Source organism: Idiotropiscis lumnitzeri, chromosome 21 (assembly GCF_059441095.1).
Source record: "Idiotropiscis lumnitzeri isolate Australia: NSW breed Sydney's pygmy pipehorse chromosome 21, RoL_Ilum_1.0, whole genome shotgun sequence".
NCBI classification, from domain to species: domain Eukaryota; kingdom Metazoa; phylum Chordata; class Actinopteri; order Syngnathiformes; family Syngnathidae; genus Idiotropiscis; species Idiotropiscis lumnitzeri.
Window position 1 is genome coordinate 12,157,790 of NC_142411.1, and position 24,527 is coordinate 12,182,316.

Consider the following 24,527-nt stretch of genomic DNA (forward strand, 5'->3'; position numbering starts at 1 on the left):
ATTAGACTCATATCTCAAGGCGCCAATGTATTAAAAACTAGGCAGACCCAACTAAATCATAAATCTCTGGAGCTACTGTTAAAATACACAAATATATATCAACCAAAATAATAAATTTACCCGAGAGTTGGGATTGTCAAGTACCACAAAGATTAGAAACACATTTGCACTGCGTGCCAATTGTGTTGCTGCCATCACTCGCTCTTTGCCTTCCAGGAACAATCCCCTGCCATCAGAAACGATGATCAGGAGCTGGGCCGTCTCTGTGAAAAGATGTAAGAGGCCAGCATCGCATGTGGTTAAACAAAATACAAAGGTGAGGAATGAAGAAAAGTAAATTGACACCTTATTTGATCGTTTGACCTGTAATCTGGCCATTCTTGTTATGTGCAATTATTGTTGCCATAGCAACAAGTGAATAAGAAGCAGTATTGTCACATGAGGAGCAAAATTTGGACCCAGAAGCAGAGTGCTCCATTTTTTTCTGTCTCGAGTGCCGGCTAATTTACGTGTACGTCAGGAAGAAGTCAAGCTAACCGCAGGAACAATAGTTCATGCTAAAAATGACAGAAACACGCCGGCAATCTGGTAAGAAGGCCAACTTCCAAATAAACCCAAAGTATATATAGACATCAATGCCTTCGTTTGCTTTTAATTTGAAGTTGTTTACGACTTGACTGGTCTCCCAGACTGTGTTTGGAACGTTTATTGACGTCTCATACTTGCTCCCGACAACAACAGCACAACAGTGTCCTGAAATAATGTTCAATGGCTAATTAAGAGCGCTGGTTGCCAGCCTTTTAAATGACTCTGCACACTGCTGACAGCTTGACACAGTTGCCGCTCCTACTGATCACTTTTTAATAAGTAAGTAAAGACAATTGATGAATGTGGAATTACCTGAATTTGTTGAGCGAAAAATCTGCTTTCGTGCTGCAAGAAACATCTTGGTGACACTCTCTAGAAACTGCATAGGAGGCACAAAATAAAAGCATAATAAATTAAATGTCTTTTACATCATTATTACATATTTCACCTTATTAAGCTTCAGTTATTTTCCATATGAGCAATTCCTTTTTTGAACTGATAGAGTCAAATTCAAACTGGTATCGGCGATACCACGCGCAAATACTTGGTCAAATCTTCTAAGAATATTTCAAATCATAAATTTTTAAGGGATACAAAACATCCACATTATCAATTCATTTATTTTAAACATATCGAGAGACTGTTTTTCAAGACTGGGTGACTAAAAACTTAAATTGCCAGTATTTAATTCAATAAACATAATCGCAAAATTTTTAAAAAAGTGAATTTATAGTGAATGCAAATTGGGTTGATTGAAAATAAGATATATTTTAGATGAAAAAATATTTTTTAATCCATCTTTTCTATTATATATTTTTACATTGCTGTTTTACCATAATGGTAATTTAAAGACACCTCGTAGCCCACTATAAATGATCAATTCTTCAGGAAACATTACATGGGAAAAGAATTCTCAGTGATACACTTTTTATGACTCCAAACTCAAGATTTAAGCATGTATTTATTTCATTACTTATTCCAGAACAATATTTATTCAAATGAAAACCTTCGTTATTGCTTAAAGCTCCACATTTTCCTTATCTGTACCTGGATAGTGCCTGCCTGCAGCAACAGGCACCACACTCTCCTTTTCTGTCCTCGGCACCGCCAAATCCTAAATGCCTTGTATTATTTGATGTGGTTTCACCAGGTATTGCTGATTTTACATAAACATCCCATCAAAGTGCATTTTGGCTATTTGGAGTACCCAACATGACTGTTTCCGTTCTGGCATAATGCCATTGGACAAAGTGTCAGACTGCGACTCAGAGAGACTGGCTGAGCAGCCTGTCGTGCCTTTGACAGAAGAAATTAAAAAAAAAAAAAAAAAAAAATCAGAAAGCATAACCCGACTACAGAATTGTGCACGTTCTCCAAACATGAAGAAGATGCCGCTAAACCAACGAAGGAGGATCCAAACCAATGAAGGAAAAGCATCAAGGCTAACGACGCGTGCATGTGGCATACGCACGCGTAACGTGAGAATGGAGTAACTTCGTTCAGTACAATAAGATCATTTTATGCAAATTAACACGATTAAACATCTCCGTATGGATACGTGATGTACAAGTAAAGGAGTTCCCCGTCTTCGACGTGCTAGTGCCTCTGCATCACATTCAAGTTAAAAATCAACCAATTAAAATATGAATGGACTATTGCAATAATGAGTCTCCTCAAAACAAACTAAAAAAACCCAACAACAAAAACAATAGTCCTAATATGGTAATGTAAGTACCGTATTTTCGCAACCATAAGGTGCACTTTAATGTCACTAATTTCCCCAAAAACAAAGGATGCACCTTATCATGCAACGCCTATTCTATAGACTGAACAACTCTCCCAGCCATTGAGCCTGTCCCTTTGGGGAATTGCAGAGTGCATGTTAGCACACCCCACTGGCCAAAGGCTGAGACATCTATGCTACAAATTGAGTGTGACAAATACATTATGTGAATATGTTTTTTCGGTGATGGTGCAAGAGAAAGCTGGACAAAAGGGCAGCTGTCCACAACATTCATGTTTTTGCAAGCAAGAAACATCACATGTTTCGACAACGGACTGCAAAAAAAAACCAAAAAAACACACCACTCACATCTCTCTAACCCTTATAAGGCTAATAAGATCCCAGAATGCTTCAGTCTGATAATCTCCCAGAATGCCTCAGTGTGATAATCTCCCAGAATGCCTCAGTACTGTTTTTGTGAGGAATGGCATGAGAGATGCATGTTTTGTGTTAATTGTATTTCTTTGTTTCATTATTTGCTTGTATGGTGTTCAGAGATATTTATGGTTTTGATTTGAAACCATGACTCTAAGGAGTGTGGTGACCAGTGACATCCCTCCCCTGCCGTTGTCAATTAAATGTGTTGCCATGACATCCCTGATCGGTCTGAGCTTAAGTGCTGCTACTAACAGCCATTAGCATGCGCGCGCTGGCATCCTAACACGCGCCTCGTACGGCGCGCCCAGTCTAAGTATTAAATACAGAAATAGCACCCTCAATTGGTGATGCGCCCTTTGATGCAATGTGCCTTTTGGCTGTAAAAATACGGTATATCAGCAATATTGTTATGGGGTAGCATCTAATGCAAATAAGCATTTACAATGTACTGGTGGAGGTTAAACTGCACATTTTAATGTACATAAAAACAATTTTTTTTTTTAGATACGTTTCAAAAAAAGCAATAATCAATTTTGACAGGTATGAAATATTTTATACTTTACAATAGGGAAACATTTTTCAGCCATATCGCCCAGCCGTACTAAGCAGATTATGTTTAAAAAACATTTTTTATTTAATTTTATGGACCTTAATGTCTTAAGAATTATGTTAAAAAATGCGTAAATTCAAGCTTTTATTTAAAAAAATATAGATATATAACCAATATGAAATACTTCTATCGTGATAGACTTTTCAGCCAGATTGCCGAGCCCGAATAAATATTTTGTAAAATTCTCTGACAGTGTCAAAAACATTCCTTTGCATGATCATTTTGGTGACAACAGTTACTTTAACACTTGGCTAAAAAATTTCATTTACAGGCGTGCCCAGTATTTTGGCTAGTGTGCAGATAGCATGAGCATGATTCCCACCTGAGCTATTCTCGTCTTCTTCTGCTGGAATTTACACAATCGCAAGATCCGAGCTCCAGAGTCATCGTTGAATTGCTGCTGGAAAGGGTGGAGAAGCTGCACTTGCTCACCAAAACTGTATAGGGGACAAAGCAACATTCCCTTCACATGCAATACATGCAAAAACACTTGCAGTTGTTTCATCATATTGTTTGGTGCTCTAGAGACAGCATGTGCCAAAACCTTTTTTCTCTCTCTTTTTTATTTCTTCATTTACATCATTAAAAAATTAACACAACAGCTAAAAGAGCAGGGAAACGTGTATACCTGTAAACAGACACTTGTCCAACTTCCAGCAGAGTGAGAGCATTGACAATTACTGAGAGGGATTCAAAAGCCAGCTGAAACACAGTATTGCACGCAAGCAAAAATTAACTGCCAATGATCAGTGATCTCTCTCGCATACAATCACACACGTGGGAGTAATATGTATAGATATGTTATATACACGACTGTATATATGGTATAATTGCATACTGGACCGGATGTGGTCAAGAGCTTGTCACATATAATGAATACAGCACAGTGCTTCTATGTTCCAGTGTACCATGTAATGGATAAAGGGTTATGACTTTAATTTTGAAAAATGTACAGACTGAAAATTAAGGTTAGTTCACATGGCTGTTTGGGAAAGACTTTCCAGGATAAGTAGAAGAAGGATGGATGGACTGTGCAGACTGAACAAGCAGGGCTGACCTGTTTGGAATGGTTGTCCACCATACTGGACGAGTCATCCACAGCCAAGCAGATCTGGTAATCTCTTTTACTGGGCTTTGTCCTCCTCAACCAGATCTTGTCCTTGCGGAACTGACTGGCAATGTATGGGATCACTTTTCTCATGTTAAGGCGTTTTCCTGTGCGGTAATCACCTCTATGGAAGAGAACAAAATTGACAATGATCACACTAAAGATGACAAAGTGATTTCATCGACAGACTGCTCCAACACAAACTATGACGTAGCGTGGTGCAAATGCGATGCCTCTTTTGTCAGGTTAACACAGTGCTTCTCAATTATTTCCTGTCACGCCCCCCCTACCAAGAAGGAAACGATTCGTGCCCTCGCCACCATTCTTTTTCTTTCTTTGTATATTGATGTTAGATTGTCAATAAAATATCCCTTAACAAAGCTAAATTGATAAGAAATATAATTTTGAGAACTATTACTGTGATGATCTCGAAACTCAGTACTCTTTTGTGCAAATATTGATGAGATGATAAATATTTATGATACGTTTTTTTTTTTAACTTTATTAACATTAACAAACCAGTTACTAATATGTACATAATATAGAAAAGACAAAAAGAAGAGCCAGGGGGATTTTAAACAAAAAATCTATATAAATAACATAAAGCAACAGTTTTAATATGTTTACAATACGTTTTTTATTTTTTATTTATGGTTACTATGCCTTTTTTATGTATACTAAACGTTTAACATCGAAACGCAGCCATTTCCGTGTTCCTTTTATTTTATGTTTAGATACGTAAAGTTTCTGTTCATAGCTGCTGGCTCTCCACCCAAACGCGGTTCGAGTCAGACTTCTGTTAAAAGTCGAGCGTACATCGAAGCAATTCACTTTAGCCATTAGCACGCTTAGCGCCTCCTTGCTTGCCTCCTTGATTAGAACGCTACATGTTAGTGGAGTCGTTTATTTGCCCTCACGTAGCTTGTTGCTGCTGCTGTGCACGGACTTACATATAGTTCAAATAAAGTCCGTTCTGCTGCGGCGCAAGATAGCTTGGCGCGGAGCATTTAAGTAGCGGCGAAATAAATCACTCCCAGCACAACGAGCGACAGGGCGACGCTTTTTTTTTTAATCAGTACTGCGTGGCATACTGCGTGAACTAGGGGCACAAACAGCTTTGACGAGCTCAAACTCGCATTGTGTGAGATCACCTTTTTCTGTCCCAAAACGATGCATCGTTCAACCGTATTACGGCGAGAAAAAAAGGCATGTTCCCCAGGGTCCCACGCGCCCCCTCAGCATCGCACCGTGCCCCACTCTTTGAGAATCACTGGGTTAACATATTGTATCATGGGGATACCAACTTGAGCTTTGCAGCTTGTGTGGGCTCCAAAATAAGGCGGAGCTGCTCTGACAGTTGTTGGGATAGCAGGTAGGTCATTGTCTTATACTGGCGCCACATGTATGCTGCTGCACTCTCCTGGATCACAAATAAGTCCAAAGTTATCAACCATTCAAACGTATTAACACTTGCAAGGAACAACATGTGAACCCTCAGGAATTACCTGGATTTCAGCAGCAATTGGTCATAAAATAAACAAAAATAAATAAAAATAAACCCCTCACACAGATGCCACAGTGGACAATAGAAAAAGCATGTCAACCTTTGGATTTCATTACTGCTTGAGCCTGCTTCGGAATCTCTGACCTCAACTAAATCTACCGTTTTGCAGATCAGACCTGCACAACGGTCAGGAGAAATGTTTACCATTCCTCTCCAAAATCATTTCAGTTCAGTAATATTCTTCGAATGTCTTGTATGATTTGGTCATGAGGTTGCACCAAAGCACCTCAGTGGGGATGGTTTCAGGACTCGGACAATGCTCTAGCAAATGTCTTGATTGACTTGAGAGACATTTTTTCTGTGGATGACGCACAGAATGCACAAGACTTGACAATGTCAATAAAATGTCATTTGCATAAAGATTAGCTTTAAAGGGGCCATGCTAAAATCAACTTTTTGGAGCTATTAGCCATATTACGATACCAATTGCCCACCAAAATCAACCCCAAAGTGGCTCCATTGCGGAGCATTCTTGCTCTCTAAGCAACAGCGTATCCCAACCAAAGAAAACGACTAGGTCCTCACTTTACTATGTCACAAAGATAGGAGCAATTCCCGTGCTACCCCTGCAGACTAAACACATGTCCACTTTCTCGAGCAGCCAGTGGGACGCCCGACAAGTGGATCTAGGAAAAAGGCCCGATGAGCGGCCGGATGGGGCTCTACTGATCTGATCATTTAAGGTAGTCCGTTACTATGGTGACGCAATTCCTAGAGAACCACATTGAAAAAAAAAAGTTTTCAGTAGCTTCCTCAAGGACACCTTGACTTGGTCACACTGGACAGGGATCGAACTCACAACCTCCGAGATGGGAAACGACTACTCCACCACTGTTCCATGCCAATTGAAGCAAGAACCCCAAGACACAAATAAATCAGAAGCTGAATAATGATCCTGATCTTATGAATAAGGTGTGTTGCAGCAGAGAGAGATGGGAAAAACAATCTAGGAAGCCGGAACTTGAGAAACAGAATTGACGACCCAGGATTTTTTTCATACTCGTGGTTGACGTCATCACTCATTTAGAAGGGAAGAGGTGTCAATAAGATGAATTACCACTTTTTTGCAAAGACTGTATATGCAGTCTTCCTCATACTAAAATTGTACTAGTATCACAAATAGTAGAAAAAGCAGCTTCTTCTGCACATACTGGCCAACGTCAAAGTTCCATCCAATATTAGAGCTTTGAATACTTTGGGAGGACATTGGTACATACCTCCTCCTGCGTTCCTGGAATCAGTTTGTGCCACATTGATAACTGCTCCTCGAGCTCCCTCCTGATGTCCTCTGGGTCTCGTTTTAAATTCTGGAAATATAAAAAATACATGAACATTTGCCGCATTTCTAACAGCCCCAAACCACTCACTCAGGTACACCGGGCACCACACCACACGACCTTTGTTGCATTTCGATTACAAGTGCGCGACGGGATGGGGTGCGATCAACTGTACTGTGCTTGCGCTGCACGATTCATACCCACAGGGCGGGGTGTCATAACATTTCACAATGTCGAGTTCCGGCATTGTTTTGGGGCGATTACAAATAGGAATTGTTCGTTGCATGATGGAGGGACGGCGCAAAGTACAGCCCATTAAATGCACAAGGGCTTCACATAGAGACAAGAAATCAATTTCCACCAGCCACGGTCAAGACAAATAAACAGAGTACACAACACATATTTTGTGTTTTATAATATTGAGCCGTGTTTAGAATTTCAAATGTACCATCGCTAAAATAGTGAGATTGTGATTTTGCGAACAGCATGCCAAGCTCACTGCACTGTCTTTCATTTTGCTGTCTTAATGGATGAATGGCTCATGAATTAATGGCTCATCGTCCTAAATCTGTGGCGTCAGAAGCCCTCCGATGGCCACCCAAAGCCACCATCCCCTAGGCGGGGGCCATGATCGGTCGGGCCGGGGTAATGGCAAGCCTCTGCTCTGCTGCTGGAGAACTCTCATTCAAGTGAATGGGGCCTACCTTGCAAATATTTTGATTATTAATCATCAAAAATGCATCCATAAGCGCATCTGAAATTGTCAACATGGTTCAGTGTTGTTGTCAATTATGTTTCTTGTATATACTGTATTTTAATTCATTTAGCTCTTCTAAAACCAGGAAATGGTCGTGTGCGGCAGAATTCCTCGGCACATTGCTGCTAGCCAATCAGATGACAGTGACGACAGGCGCTTTAGTGACCACATCTGAGATGGTTCAGAAAAGCGGTTCCATTGCAACAGCTCGGCCCCAAAAAAGGCTCATGGAAAGCGCACATCCAGGGCCAAGCGAGGCCGTCCTGGTGTGGAACGGGGCTAATGCAAAAGCGCCTACGCAGTCAGAAATATGATATGATAAGTGGAAACAACAACACTGGACACAAAATAACAGAAGACAGCATTTTAGGAATGGTGCAGATGGGTGAATAAAGATGAACACATTAGTATTATCACATATTATTATTGTATTGTCATTAAAATTAATCACAGACCTGAATTGTGTCTACGAGCGTCTCAGGATTTGTGTGAAAGGTTGATTCCGAGTTTTTCTCGGCTTTCGCTACATCTCTGGGGTGCCTGTTATGCTCCCATTCATTGTCTTCGTTTTCTTGCCACTGAGGATGCATCTCTACATTCTCTATGCCTGTAAAACAAAACACTTGGGCTTCAAAAAAGTGCTGAGAACTTTCTGTTCCTGTTATTTTGCGGCAGTGTCAGATGATACATGAGGCATTTACATCATCGTCATCGCTTGTCGTCCAAATTTTCCTTCAACACCTCCCTCGTTCATCGATAAATATGGCAAAATGCTAGGGCACGCAAGTAAGATTTTGCATCACGGGCCAACTTGTTTAGCGGCGGTTCTGTTAATTAGCAATGTCACATTTATTAACATTCAAAACTTTTTATAAAATTGGTTAACTTAAGTCTTTGAAATATCTTCCGCCAACTTTTTTTCCCCTAGAGCAGAGGTATTCAATTAAAAGTCACAGAGGTCCACGACCAAAATTTCTTCCGATTAAAAGGTCCGACCCATCGTCCAACTTCCCTTAATGTCTAGCCTATGTTCACATTTTTATATAGTTTCGATATTTAGTCATTTTCAACAGAGCGCACTTATATACTAAATATTTAGCAATATACCCATTAAACACCTTTGCCAGTCAAACAAATATAAGGCGTTTATTTCACATTTAAGAAAATGTGGCTCCAGGAACTTAAGAGTGCCACTTCCAGAAAAAACAGTAAAATATCTCCTGCAGAAATATATCAAGTGCTAAGCATTGAGTTAACAGCTTTTACCTTTTTTTCTGAAATCAAAGTTATCAGCCTAAAAAAAAACGGAAAGCCTAATTATCCAAGTAAAACAGGTCGACATGTTCAGTACACAATCAATAAAAACGGCTGTCCTCATGAAAAAAATAATTCGAAATGAGCTTTGACACCACCTTTTCTTTTGAATATTTTTTAACTTCTCTTAATGAGAAAAATGAGTTCGTGACTGCCCCGCCAGTGACTTAAATCTGGGCTGTAAACAAAAATGTAAAAATCTGTTATACTGCACTCGAAGTTCGATGTTTTTACGTGCGCTCACTTCAAACTTCAGCGCATAACTTTGCACAAAAGGGCGGTGCTTTGTTTCGTAGTGGTGCTTCGCAATGTTGCGATGGTTTCGGAGCATATAATGCACACTGGTTTTGAATCGGCTGCAGCCAGAACGAAACTAAATTTCTCCGTCCATCTATTTAAAACAACACGCATCGACCTTGCTAACTTTTTAGCAAGGCATACTGTCAGCAGCACTCTCTTTCGGTCTGCTGCGCAATTGGCAGTGGATCTCAAACAAAAGATTTGATTGGCTCAAATCAGTGATGCCATTTCCGTATTAACTAGAATTGCAGCGTCAACGTTTGCGAATGCGCCCTGAAAAAAATTCATCATAGATTGGTCATGCATCCGGTCCGAACCATCTGTCGGTCCGGATCCGGACCGCGGTCCGCCATTTGGTGATGCCTGCCCTAGAGCAACAGTTCACCAGACTTCGATTTGATGCCAATAACTCTGAGAGAACACAGAGACAGAGCATGATGGATATGCTCATGATGATAATACGTTTCCAAACCCTTAAGAAAGGCAAGGAGTGAATGACACAGCACGAAGAGATGGATTTTCCTTCCATCCATCCAATATGTGAGCCGCTTTACCTCACAAGGGTTGCGGGGAGATGGATTTTCATTACTTTCAAATTTCATGCTAATAGGAATAAAAAGAAGTAGGTAAGAAAAGAGGTGGATGAATAACACCAAAAAGTATGTGCATGATAATATTTGTCAGCAGGTGGATATTGAATGTAGTAACACCTTTGTCCTGCAATGCCTTTGCTGTATCCAGCTGGTTATGTTTAAGCTCCTGGACTTCAGCAGCTTTAAAGTCATCATCATGGGGCTCCATTTCCATTGAAAGATTTTCTTCATCCAGATTTTCATCCTTGGCTTGTTGATGCTCTGCTGCCTCCTGATCTGCAGTGGCAACATCTGGGAGCGTTCAACAAACATCCATTATTATATTTATTAGAATCTTAGTATATTATTATTTTTCTATTGTCACGCAAACAATTTTTGTTCATGATATAGATTCGACTGACCATATGTTTGCATATCGTAGGCCGCGTCCCCTTCTTTGGTATGTTCATATAGGTCGGACTCTTGTTCTGTTTCACGTTGCCTGCTGTCTTGCATCTGCTCATGAGAGCTCTCCATCGTACGAAGGCGCTTGTTAATAAACTCATTGTAGTCACCTGTTGAACGCTTATTGTCTGCTTGTCCAGGTTTTCTTTTAAAGCTCTGGAACAAAATCGTGTTTAGACAATTGAGAGGATTGTAAAAAGATAATTAAAAAAAATGTTAGAGCTCACAAGAAAAAAGAATTCAACATATTTTAGCTCATTCTGAACACTGTACCTCAGTTCTCTTATGCTTCTGTGTCTGTGAAGCCATCCTTGCAGTCAGCTTTGACTGGTGACCTTCTGATTCATTCGCATCAGCTGCTCCACTCCCATGCTCCTATGAAATTTTGGATATGAAAATTTATCCAATCAAAGTTTCTGATGAAATAACCAGTGTACTTGATAAATGGTGCAGTTTTTAAAAAAAACAAAACCGCTCATCAGGAAACTTGCTGCTCCTCATAATGGTTAAGGGCCTAAAGCTGGACAGCCTTTTTCTACTTTCAAGGTACTAAAAATAACTTCTACAATGGCATCATTTGCCCACACATAACGGTGAAGGTAAAAAAATAGGTACCATCTTATTGTGTACTTGTATCACTAACATGACGAAGTAGAGCGCCTTTGATGCCTATTTAGGACGATATTTGGTTTGATGCTAATTCGCTTCAGTCGGCTCAAATGATGTTTTACGGCTACAAACACTTTATCTCGAAGGCTTTCAACATTAACATTTAATTCTGAAACTCCCACTCTAGTTAGTATCTATAATCATTACAAAACAAACATGTTGCGTTAGAAATCTAATTTCTGCTCCTTGTTTTTATGTAGAACTAAAAATTAAATGCCGCATCCTCCTCCTTAAAGTGAGCAGATGTTATCTCAACGATTTTCATGACTCACACTAGGGCTGTGCAATTAATCAAAATTGAATTACAATTACGATAATGACACTCAATGATAATAAAATTGCCATAAACATAAAAGCGTGAGTGTGGTGTGTATACTTGAGTAAAAGATTTTTAACGTTCTATTGAAATACCGTATTTTAACGGGGTGTATCAAAGGGCGCAGCACCAGTTGAAGGCACTATTTCTGTCTTGAATACTTAGACTGGGCGCGCCGCACTCCAAGTAGCTCGCGCATGCTAGCTCGCGCATGCTCACTCATGCCAGCACCCATGCAAATAAGGGCTCTCTGCCAGTAGCAGCACCTCAGCCCATTGAGTGATATTATGGCAACACATTGAATGGACAACGGGACGAGGGATGAGACTGGTCACCACACTCCTTAGAGTCACGGTTTCAAATCAAAACCAAAAATATCTCTTGACAGCATACAAGCAAACAATGAAACAAAGAAATAAAATTAACACAAAGATGCATCTCTCATGCCATTAATATCCCCAAAAGAAATACAAATAACACCAAAACTGATGCATTCTGGGATGGCTGGTTCGAGAGATGTGTGCTTTTTTTTTGCAGTCTGCTGTCTAAACCTGTGATGTTTCTTGCTTGCAATAACTTGAATGATAAGACAGACTACGACATTGTGGACAGCTGCCCCATTGTCCAGCTATCTCTTGCACCCTCACCCAAAAACCTGTTCACATAATGTATTTGCCACAGTCAATATCTAGCCTTGATATACCACATTTTGGCCAGCAGGGTGTGCTAACATGCACTCTGCAATGCTCCAAAATGATCAGGTTCAATGGTTGAGAAAGTTGCTCAGTCCATGTTGCTCAGTCCATGAATAGACGCGCCTCTACTGTTTTGGGGGAAATTTGGGACTTTAAAGTGCGCCTTATGGTCGCGAAAATACGGTAGTTTATTTAAATGTTGCAACTGTTATATGGCAACTTCTAAGTGTATAGCAACTAAACTCCAATGTACTGTTTCTGTATACAAGGATACCATACTCAAATTTTACATTGGTACATTTTTTTGTTAGTGTAAGATAACATTTATTTTATTTGTTTGAAAATTGTTTCCATTCATATATTTTTTGTTTATACCCTAAAAATAATGATTTGAATAATTGTGATTTGAATTATTATTAAAAAAAATTAACAATATATTTTTTTTAATAATCAAGCAGCCCTAACTACACCCTAGTTAGGATCTGTACGAACTCAAAAAAATAAAAACATGTTTGGTTACAAATGTAATTCCCGTTGATTATTTTTGCGCAGGACTAAAAACTTACGCAAAAATTTATATATATATATATATATATATATATATATATATATATATATACATATATACATACAAAGCGTGCAGTCCTTTTGTGGACAGTGACGGGAGCTGTCTGTGATCATGGGGACAGTGATGATGATGATGAATACACTTCAAAACCAGGTGAAAATAAGTTTGTCAAGTTTCATCGTATTTGTGACATTTCATTTATGGCTGCTCTTTTAAAAAGTGATTTCTTCTTTCTACGTCTTTGTCCCATCGTAAAGGTTAGACTGTGCAAATGTGCAAAGTGCAACATTGATCTGTGCCTCAACAAAAATTACATCTGCTTTTGTGCATTCCACAAGAGAACCTCAAGTGACATGCTCACTCTCTACACTCAGAGGTCGACTTGTGTTTTGTGTTTATTATACGTAACTTAATTTGAGGAGCAATACTTAAGTCTAGTTATGCCCCCCGCAGCGTTTTATTTGATATTGTAAAATCTAATTAGAAATTATTCTCTCTCAATATCTGTTGGATATTCTCTGCTTTAACATTCAACATATTGGTGTTTGTTTGTGTTGTTTAAATTTACATGTGACCCAATGACTCAATTTGAAAATCACTTTGAGCACAAGGCGCACCTCTTTCGCTTGTTCTCTCTCTGATGCCTCTCCAGCCAGCTCCACAGCAGTATCACTCTGGAAATTCTGCTCTCCAGTTTGCCCATCAGTGTTGTGTTCTTTCCTCTCAGCTGACTCCGACTGATCCTCCTCATCATCATCCATACCATCAGCCGCCTCCTGTGACAAGACGGAGGGGGGTTATGGTGGTCATTACATACAAGCAGTGGCGGTTTCTGGTGCATTATGTGCTGCTGCACAGGTCAGTACTTCTGGGAAGGCAGCAACGCCCCAGGGGACGGGTGGTGGTTGAATTGGGAGGATAAAGTTGCTTCTCCGAGGGTGTCATTCAAGTTAGGATACACAGCATTTAAAACGAGGGCAATGTTCTAAATGCGTGTAGGGTGACAATTTATTTTTGTTTTGTACTGTATATTGAAAGAAAAGAATGACAGCTTCGTAAAGGTGTCATTCAATTGTAATCACTTTGGGAATGATCAGATTATTATTGGGTGTCGTGTAGCCAAACAATATCTGTAACTAGTGAAGCACTTTCTTGCACCGGAGGAAACTAAAATTTTAATTACTTTCTGACCAATGACATGAGCAGGGAACTCAGTCACAGATCATGTATCAAAGCTCAAGATTACAAACATGGAAAACAATTGTGTCTCATTAATACAAGCAATATTCCCACCTTAGGATTGGTCCGGTCCTCTTTTGGAGCAGACATATTTTCATCCTTTTTTGATTCTTCGTCTTCTGTTTTCATATCATCTCCACTCTTTTCTGTTTCATTGTGTGACTCTGGTTCTCTGTCGTCTTTTTCTTTCTGGTTTGAGTTCTCTTCCTCCATCTGTTCCTCTGCCTCCTCCTCATCTCCCTCTTTCTGTCCATCTTCGTCCTCTTCTACAGCGATCGGTTCCTTGTCAATGTCAAACTGATTTTCTTTTGCGAAATAATAATAGTAATATTAAAATGGAAAAAGTATGAACAACATTAATTAAGAAAACAATATGTGACAATTTTGTTTCAATTGCATTTCTTTTAAAACAACAGTGATAGATATTTTTCAAGACAAAACAATTTCTTTCCATCAGGCCACGAAATGTGTAACAAGAAGAATTCAGTTGAAGACAAGCTGGCTAACGCTTCGTTCGACGCGTCAGCCAAAATCATGGAGAGACTATGGTGCATTTGAATCATGACAATACAATAATACATGCTATGAAACTTCCCCACGCATGCCACAATCGGCGGATATCAAAGCACTACAGCCACATATCATTTAGCCAAGGAAAACCATCGTAAACTTGTGGACTCTTTCATGCCAACAGAGCGGTTGTCAACACCGAGCACTTTAAAGGAGCAGATCTATGATGATGCTTCATCGAGCGTATTAAAAGTCATTGACCTTCCTAGCCAGCATTAAATGTCCCACTAATCACAAAAACATCTCTCTGGTCACTAAAGGCAACAACATGGCTGATGAGGCAGCATAAATGCCCCGACTCAGCAGATACTGTAGCACCTTTACTGGAGGCTGAGGACAGCAAACATCTCACCAATTTATGCTCAATGACAGACGCCCAAGACTATGTATGCATGTGATGTAATTTTAAGTTGACAGCAGGCACCAAAATGTGTTTCCAAAATATGTTAATTTTACATTTAAATAATGAAGTTATCAAATTCATTTTAGACAAAATCTTTTAATGCAGAAAATAGTAAATTGAAGTATTGCTTTAACGTTGCATTGTCAAAGAAAGCAAGCCATTCTCAAAACGTTCCAGTGGTGACGTAAATCCTCATTTGTAATAGTACAGAGATCAAATTTGACCAAATTGTTACCGCCCGCCACCAGTGATATTAAAAAACAAAACAAAAAAAATAAAATAAAATAAAATAAATAAAAAACAACTTGTTTTTCAACAAGAACAAGACTCACCATCACCTTCACCATCGTCTCCCATCTCGTCATCCTGGTCCAGGTTAAGATCCTCAGGCAGATCGATTGCCTCGGGTTCAGGTCTCTTATCCTGCTGGCCATGATAGGGGTCCACTTCATTCTCATCAAACTCCCTCTAGGAGACAGAGCAAAGATCACCTTAGAGAATCTACATATTTAGATTGAAATGTCCGTTGTTGACTGACAATATTCAACAGATCTGTGGAACAAAGTAAAAAGAGGAAGGACACAAGAAAAAAAATCTGAATTTGGAAACTGAAAAAACAAAAAAAAAAAACAAAAAAAATAAATTAAAAAAATATATATCCAGATCCATGCTGAGAGACCTTGGAATTTTAACAATGGCAGCACAAAACGTCTCTGGAGTGAACGAGATTGGATGTATAATAACAATAATGTTATCGAGACATCTCTATTCTGACATGAATCCATGACCGATCTGGCATAAAAATGCAAAATATCTGATGATCAGATCTGTGCAAAGTCTAACGAGCACTTGATGACGATAATTAACCTAAGGGTATTCAAACACCCTGAGCGTTGCTACAAAAAAATACAGTACTGCAGTGGCTGTCACACTTTTGGGCTTGTGTAGCACCCCCAAACGTTTTTGTCTTCACTTGATTATCCCCTGACTTATATGTGTCGATGATTCTCCAAAGGTAGAACAGAACACAACGGATTATAAAATTTTATTTTGCTTCCTTAATTTGAACATTTAATTCTAAGGCAATTTATGTTGCTTTTAAAATAAATACCTCAATATACATTTAAAAAATAGAATTGAAACTAAGAAAAAAAAGGCTGTTATGGTTAACTCATAACATTCACCACAAAAAATTTACTTCTCTTTAAACAAGTATTGAACGTTTAAATCTCAGGAAGAAACCACTTACGAATAATATTCAGACCGACTATAGCAGTTTTTTCTTTTCATCAGTCATCTGAAATTTATGAAACACTTGAGCTGACACGTGTCGGTTGTGATTTGGACGTGGCTGTGACAAAGGTTATTGATGTGGGAAATAAATTGTTAAATTTTTCTCGTAGGTACCTCTGGTTGGCAAACACTCGATTACTGTACTGCAGTAATTCTCAAAAAGTGGGGCGATCCTGGGAGGGGGGGCCCTTGGGGAATATGTTTTTTTGCATAGTTTTGAGACCGAAAAAGGCGATTTCAGACAACGCGAGTTTGAGCTCATCAAAGCTGTTTTGTGCCCCTAGTTCACGCAATGCTGGTTTAAAAAAAAAGTGTCTCCCTGTCACGCAGTACTGATTAAAAAAAGCGTCGCCCTGTCACGCAGTACAGATTAAAAAAAGGCGTCGCCCTGTCGCTCGTTGACCCGGAAGTGATTTCTTTCGCCGCTAATTAAATGCACCGCAGCAGAACGGACTTTATTTGAACTATATACAAGTCCACGCACAGCAGAAGCAACAAGCTATGTGATGGCAAATAAACCACTTCGCAAACAAGTAGCGTGCTAAACGAGGAGGCGACAAGGAGGCGCTAAACGTGCTAATCACTAAAATGAATTGCTTCGATGTATGCTCGACTTATCAGCAGTCTGACTCGAACCGCGTTTGGGCGGAGAGCCAGCAGCTATGAACAGAAATGTTGTATTACAACCATTACGTATCTAAACATAAAATAAGACGGCTACGTGAGCAATTTAGCAGACGCCCTCAGGCTGGAACTCGGAAATGGCTGACGTCATCACAACGAAGAGGTTCGACGTCAAACGTATTGTAAACAAAGAAACGTATAGTAAGCATATTAAAACTGTTGCTTTATGTTATTTATATAGAATTTTTGTTTAAAATCACCCTGGCTATTTTTGTCTTTTTTATATTATGTACGTTTTAATAACGGTTTGGTTTGTTCATGTTAATAAAGTTAAAAAAAAAAAACTTATCGTGAATATTTATTATCTCATCATTATTTGCAGTACAGTACTGAGTTTCGAGATCCTCACAATAGTCGTTCTCAAAATGATATATTTTTTTATCAATTTAGCTTTCTTAAGGGATATTTTATTGACAATCTAACATTAATATACAAAGAACATGTACATTAGTACGAAATGTAAAAAAGAAATGGTGATGGGGGGGCGCGAATTGTTTTGTTCTTGGTAGGGGGGGCGTGACAGGAAATAATTGAGAACCACTGCTGTACTGACATGGGTGCAAGATGGAATCGTTGAAGCTAATTAACAATGTGAGCTATCATTAACAAGATCTGTTCTACTGACCATTTTCATTCTCAGATGATTACCTCATCTCCTTGTTCGTTGATTTTGTCTTTCTCCTCAGTGTCCATCTGGCCATCAGTTTCCTGTTTTTCTTTGTTTTTATTTGGTTCAGTGGCATCTAAGATGTCATCCTTCGCAGCTAATACAGATTCACCCTAAAAAACAGCAAGTAAAGATATAATTGGATTCTGGAAACAAATCTTTCAAGTCATACTAGATTGAGAGCACGAGGGAGAAAATTCAAGATTACATGAACTGTGATTAGTTTTTAGTAACTGAATATGCATGATGTCCGTCATGCATCACTTTGTAGTTTCCAATTTACACATGACCATGAGGAGCAGCAGTGCAGCAACAGGCCAGGGGTGGGCATTCAGTCAGACTGACGGATGGCCGTTTTGCAAATGTTAGATGATAGAGAGGAAACTTAAGAAAAAAAGGCAGTAAGCTAATATGGATGAATGTTTTCCTCTGTCTGCGTAATCGTCATGAACCGGGTCAAGTGTCAAGACCATAGTCCATCACTGAAGACGCCCATTTTGCCGTATAGGGATTGGAAACGCATCCCACCTGTGCTGTATGACGTCAGGCTTACTTAAGTAGAGTGCAATGACTGTATATGTACAGTAGCGGGCAGTATGCAGCAAAGAGAGAATCATAAATTGGCAAGTTGGGAAGGCAACAACTAATTAATGATTTAAGATGCAGTAGCTTTGAGCATAGAGACACCTTTACAGAGTTCTTACATTTCTATTTTGATTTTTGGAAAGAGCAGGGATGGTAAGGAGGTTTTGAAATGGTATTTGTAGCCCGACACACCAGAAGGTGGCATTAATGCACCAGAAAATGTCAACCGTTTGCCAACCATGAAAAGAAAGAAAAGAAGACGATGACTACAAAGAAAAATATTAATTTATTGTAATGCCGGCGGCGCAATGAAAGACTTGGTTAGCACGTCCTCCTCAAAATTCAGAGACGGGGGTTTGATCCCAGCCTGCGACCTTCTTGTGTGGAGTTTTCATGTTCTCCCGGTGCCTGCCTGGGTTTTCCCCAGGTATTGGATGGATGGATTAGTGTCATGACAACTTTTATTTCAGTTTGCACAAGGACTAGGAAGCATTTTAATCAATAATGCGACACAGGATTCTGGTTAAGGTAAGCAAATCTTTGAAATAAAATTGTCAAGAGTTAAAGCGGCAGCAGGCTCCCACTTAAAAATTCAATAGATCGACAAATGATAGATGGATGGATTTTTCATCTGTTGGACTGTGTTTTTTTTTTTTTTTTTTAGATTTAAGGATTGACGGACCGGTGACATTTATTGATGGAAGCGTTAACAGAAGGGCAGTTAAAATAACATGACGGATTGAACAAGTGACACGTACAGATTGGTTCGGCTTGAAAAATGACGGCCTGACGGATGATTGTCGGGTGCCCAGGTCGCTGGTGAAGGAAGAATGACGGACCGGCAAACTTTAGTAAAAATCCCACCTCTGTAAAAGGATTAATGGGTTTATTATATACATCTGTAATTATTATATAAACTATAACAAAGTCTGAGAGTTAGTGGAGAGATTTTAATTGAAGAATACATTTGGAGTATCTAGTAGGAATGTAGAGAAATTCGTCCACTGACATTTTTGGCTGAAAATTGCTCAAGAGTGCATATTTGGAATGACCCGGAAATATAATAAGTGATACTAAATGCAAAACTGTGTAGAACCATAATTTTCCTCATGTGGGCAAAGGCATTTGCAAAAATATCAGCCTAATTACTACAAGCATGGTTGATTTGGTATAGTAACCATGAGTCAGTGTAATTAAGTCATTTTAGTTTCAAATAAGAGTCCAAATAGTACAGACATTCAGCTAAATGTCCGTATTCAAACTAAAATAATCAAGAAATTACAAAAACAGAGGATCAACAAGTTACAGTCATGCACCACAGCTGGTACGTGGACATTTGCTCCTGCAGTTGAAACAGATAAATATCCAATTTCTATCCAGTCCACACATGAAAGAGCCTTGGGTCAGGTTTACAAAAAAACAACAAACTGAATTGTCATGTTTACACTGACAAATATTGACAAACCTCAGTTACATGACACTTTGGAGAAAAAAAAAATCCAATTGACCGTCAGTACAGAAAAGTCCTCCAACAAAAGTGTTTGTTTTTCCAGGTTTTTGAGGTACTTAAGGTACTGTACAGCAGGGGTGCTCACACTTTTTCAGCATGCGAGCTACTTATAAATTGACCAAGGCAAAATGATCTACCTACTATAAAAAAGAAAATTTATATATATATATATATATATATATATATATGTGTGTATATATATATATATATATATATATATATGTGTGTATATATATATATATATATATATATATATATATATATATATATGTGTGTATATATATATATGTGTGTATATATATATATATATGTGTGTATATATATATATATGTGTGTATATATATATATATGTGTGTATATATATATATATATATATATATATATATATATATATATATATATATTAGGGCAGGGCGTTAAACCGAAAATTTACCGTTACCGAAATGTATTACAATGACCGACATCATTTTGCCCATGTCGGTAAATTCTGTGTCTAAAAAAAAAAAAAAAAGAAAGATAAGTCTTTTTTGCCTGCGGCGATGTTCATGCCCCTTTAAGACGGCTACAGTGCGTGTCGTCACGTGACTCCACCCTTCTGAACAAGAATGTAAACAAGACACGTTCGTAGCTGGCGATTCAAATTCAGAAGCGGCTGATACGACTGAAGACAAAGTAACGTTAGTTGAAATTGTTCCTGTAGCGCTTGTCCCGAAAAGAAATTCGACATCTGTCGTTTGGAAATGTTTTGGGTTCCATAAAGACGATGTTTAAGCAAAATAACATGAACTACAAAGTGCATCGTAAGCACCAAAACAGCGCTTCCAACCTTTTCTTTTTCACCACCCACAACACAACCATGCTGTTGACTTGGAGCTTGTGCTAAAAGTTCAAAGTGAGAAGCAAGGTTCGACAAGTGAGCCCATAACGGAGGCAACACCATACGAGAGAACGTCTCAGAGGTGGACGCGATAGCCGAGCACATAGCTCTAAAGATATAGCTCCTCTAGTTACAATGGAGCGCACAGGATTGAAACGCCTCATGAAAGTAGCCGACAAGAGGTACGAAATTATTTGTTGCAAACCGTACTTCCCGATATGTACAACATCGGGACGGGAGCGGAGACAAGTCACGCATTTTGCATCCACATCCGACTTGTGGTCGAGTCGCAACATGCATCCCTGTTTGAGCCTGAATGTGCAGTACATCGACGACAAGTGGCGACCGCGCACCAGCGTACTCGAGACGGCCTTTTCCTGATGAAGCACACTTGTTTATTTGGCACTGGCATTCCATTGACATTTTTTTCCATTCTATTTAGCATTTTGTTTACAGGTGACTAGCTCCTTTGCACATGGCATTATTTATATTGTTTACAAGATACCTTTACACAAATCTAGGCCTTTGCAAATGGCATTACAGCATCTCGGCACAATCTATTTGCAGAAAAAGATTTTGTGAGAGGTACCCTTTTTCTCCTGTTCTTTGTGACATTGTTCAAATCATGCAAAGCAAGCTATTTGGAATGTTTATACAAATGGTTTTTGTACTTTTATTTTTCACTGAAAGTAATGTGTTGGTCAATAAAAAACAGTTTATGTGCGTTTCCTGTATTTATTTTGATTTTGGTCCTCAGGGGGAATTTATCGTGCATTTATCATTATCGAGGTAAAATTGCCCAATTTACCGCGATATTGATTTTAGGTCATATCGCCCAGCCCTAATATATATATATATATATATATATATACATATATATATATATAATTTTTATATATATAGAGAGCGAGAGAGCCAGAGCCAGAGCCAGAGCGAGAGAGATTTTTTGTACAATGTATGTAGATGTAGCCAATCTCGGTGGCAGCTTTCGCTTTTCAAGTAAGTTGTCTGAAAAATGACTGCTGTCCTGACAACTTGCTGTTTAATTCCTTCACCTTTCTCTTCCTCAGCACGCTTTTCGGCGGAAAGTCGGTATCATTTTCCATGAACAGTCCGAAAATCCCGCTACACATTTCCCTTCTTTGGTATTGCGATGGTAGATGAGGCAAACGCACTTCGAAAATGTCATCGTGAAAAACAACTCCTCCTCCCATTCTGTATTAAAGTGATACGTTTTTGTCTTCTTACTTGGTCCAGCACCCTCACTCATGTTTATACCCCCCTTGAGTTCAAGAGAATAAAACGAGTGCTTAAAATTGGAGGTAACCAACTCAGAATCAGAATCAGAAATCCCTTTATTGTCATTGTACTCAAGTGTGCAACGAGATTAGAGAGCTCCCCTCTCCAGTGCAATACAAGAATAATTCAGATAAATATATAAATTAGATAAATAAGAGAATAGTTAGTGCAATGGAAAATAATACTGAATAGGGTATATAAAAACACATCACGTTGCTGTTCTGCAAGGTACGGGTGGTCGTGTGTGTGTGTGTGTGAGTTTAGAATGGAGATGGCTCTTGGGAAGAAACTGTTTCTCAGTCTATTGGTCCTTGATTTGATGCACCTGTAGCACCTCCCAGAGGGCATCAGGTCGAACAGGTGTGAGTTTGGGTGGGTATTGTCTTTGACTCGCTAGCTTGTTAGTTGTGCTGCACTTAGCACCGTTGTTTGCGCATGTGTGGTGACCTATGTGTCACAAAAAAAAAAATCAGGTGTCATCTGACTGGGTGCCCTGTATCAATCACATGACGGATGATAGGCTGACGTCTATTTTTTAATGTCATGCGATCTACCCATACCACCTTTGCGATCGACTGAGCACCCCCCTACTGTACAGTATGATTTGTTTTGGTATATCGGTTTTCAGGATTCTTTTTTTCAATTTTTGGTTTCAGCTAATAATTTTAATTTTGCTGCATCTGTCGTATCTAACTTTTATAATACTTCTCAATACTTTTCTCCATAGTGGATCTCACATTTTGACACATCCAGACTGTAGTCCTGAAATTATGTTACATTAAGAATGACGTACCTGGTCCATGCCTTGGCCAGACTCTTCCTCTTTGTCACTTCCCTCATCATCAGTGTCCTCATCATCTCCTCCCCACATTCTCTCATCCAGGGTATCTGTCTGTCCATCACCCAGTTCACCCATCTTTTTATCCAACTCTTCTTGGTCAGCCTCTTTATCTGACTCATCCTCATCTGTAAGTCAGAGAGGTAGGAATGAGTGTTCATGGAATTGTATTCTAATTAAACGGATATTGTGTGATCTACATACCAGCATCATGCTCATCACCATCATGGGTTTGTCCATCAAAGTCCTCCGTCATCTCAACAGCATTGTCTTCTGCTTTAATTTTCTTGTCATCTTGTTGTTCTTTCTCCTGACCCTCCGCAAAGGTATCTTCCACCTGAAATATGATCGAACCAGTCATTTTAAAACAACTTGCTGATTAAACACATGCGAAATTCTTATTATGCACATTGTAATTAATTGTAACATTATATTGAATTTCATATAGATGAAAGCTATAGAAGGGAAAAATAGAATTAGGTTTTATGAGAAAAATATTGTGTCCGAATGCTGTTTAGTTTAAATTTATTCATTACATTACCTGGTCTTCACTCTCAATTTTGTCACTGACATCTTTAGTGCCTTCGCCTTCACCAATTCCACCACCCTCATAATCATGAAACTCAGTGGCTCCTTCACCTTCTCCCGTAGTCATCTCCTGCGGCAAGCAGAAACCCTAAGGACAATAGTGAGATGAAGAAGAATGTAGAGGCATAGTTTTTAATGTGTAAATAACTTAATCGTAAAATAAAACATCTTGTTTTTTGCTTGTTGAGCAACAAATCACTTCCCATTGTAGTGGAAACAGATGAACTGTTCATCAGTTTTTTGTTTACATTTTTGATGGTTAAAGAATAAGCAATATACACAGTATGCATGTGTATAATTTTGGTGTTTAACATTTGTTTCCTCTGTACCTTCTGAGCGAGCTCAGTGAAGATGTTAGCCAATACAGACAGCAGTTTGCCAGTGCATCTGTGCACTCCCACTGACACAGAAAGGAAGTAACGGACCAGGTCGGAATAAATCCCCAGCAGAGGCTCCACACGTACCAGCATCCTGCATGCTCTGTTTACCTCCTGAAAAAACAAACATATGTCCGATTCAATTCTACTGTACAGGTGCATTCAGTATTTCATTAAGTATTTAACCTTCCTTAATCATGTCAGCACAGCCTCAAATTGAGTTTCAAATTACTAACCAGCCAATAAAATATATTTGTCAAAACTCTCGAACCTGGATCTTTTCTGGCTTTGAATAGTTAGTGTGCATCTTTAAGCAGGTGAGGAGCCTCTCCAGCCTGCCGTTCACATCTTCCAAAGACAGCGCCTCCACATCAGCGGCCAGCTCCTCCTCCAGGTGATGGCTTAAGTGTCTAGGCTTGAGTAAGTCTTCCTCATACTCTTTGCCAACCTCTTTGTGATCACTCGCTGGACATGATTGAAAAATCAGACCACATGTGAAAGTCGTATAGCAGAGGTATTCAATTAAAAGTCACAGAGGTCCACGACTAAAATTTCTTCAGATTAAAAGGTCCGAACCATAGTCCAACTTCTCTTAATGTCTAGCCTATGTTCACATTTTTATATAGTTTCGAT

At 39.1% G+C, this 24,527-nt stretch overlaps 1 protein-coding gene across 4 annotated transcripts in view; it reads right to left on the reverse strand.

Annotated features, from left to right (window-relative positions):
• mdn1 (midasin AAA ATPase 1) overlaps nucleotides 1–24,527 on the reverse strand; it is a 165,303-nt gene that overhangs the window by 3,991 nt on the left and 136,785 nt on the right. For all 4 annotated transcript variants that reach the window (XM_088285694.1, XM_088285693.1, XM_088285692.1 and 1 more), the window contains exons 82-101: nucleotides 24,166–24,359; nucleotides 23,847–24,008; nucleotides 23,471–23,605; nucleotides 23,134–23,266; nucleotides 22,885–23,057; nucleotides 17,802–17,933; nucleotides 15,509–15,644; nucleotides 14,258–14,508; nucleotides 13,582–13,740; nucleotides 10,990–11,091; nucleotides 10,674–10,872; nucleotides 10,390–10,563; nucleotides 8,521–8,672; nucleotides 7,249–7,338; nucleotides 5,772–5,887; nucleotides 4,417–4,591; nucleotides 3,988–4,061; nucleotides 3,682–3,796; nucleotides 901–967; nucleotides 121–263 (exon numbers count right to left, since the gene is read on the reverse strand). In XM_088285694.1, the coding sequence (XP_088141820.1) occupies nucleotides 121–263; nucleotides 901–967; nucleotides 3,682–3,796; nucleotides 3,988–4,061; nucleotides 4,417–4,591; nucleotides 5,772–5,887; nucleotides 7,249–7,338; nucleotides 8,521–8,672; nucleotides 10,390–10,563; nucleotides 10,674–10,872; nucleotides 10,990–11,091; nucleotides 13,582–13,740; nucleotides 14,258–14,508; nucleotides 15,509–15,644; nucleotides 17,802–17,933; nucleotides 22,885–23,057; nucleotides 23,134–23,266; nucleotides 23,471–23,605; nucleotides 23,847–24,008; nucleotides 24,166–24,359 (2,882 nt within the window). The remainder of the gene's footprint in view (nucleotides 1–120; nucleotides 264–900; nucleotides 968–3,681; nucleotides 3,797–3,987; nucleotides 4,062–4,416; nucleotides 4,592–5,771; nucleotides 5,888–7,248; nucleotides 7,339–8,520; nucleotides 8,673–10,389; nucleotides 10,564–10,673; nucleotides 10,873–10,989; nucleotides 11,092–13,581; nucleotides 13,741–14,257; nucleotides 14,509–15,508; nucleotides 15,645–17,801; nucleotides 17,934–22,884; nucleotides 23,058–23,133; nucleotides 23,267–23,470; nucleotides 23,606–23,846; nucleotides 24,009–24,165; nucleotides 24,360–24,527) is intronic.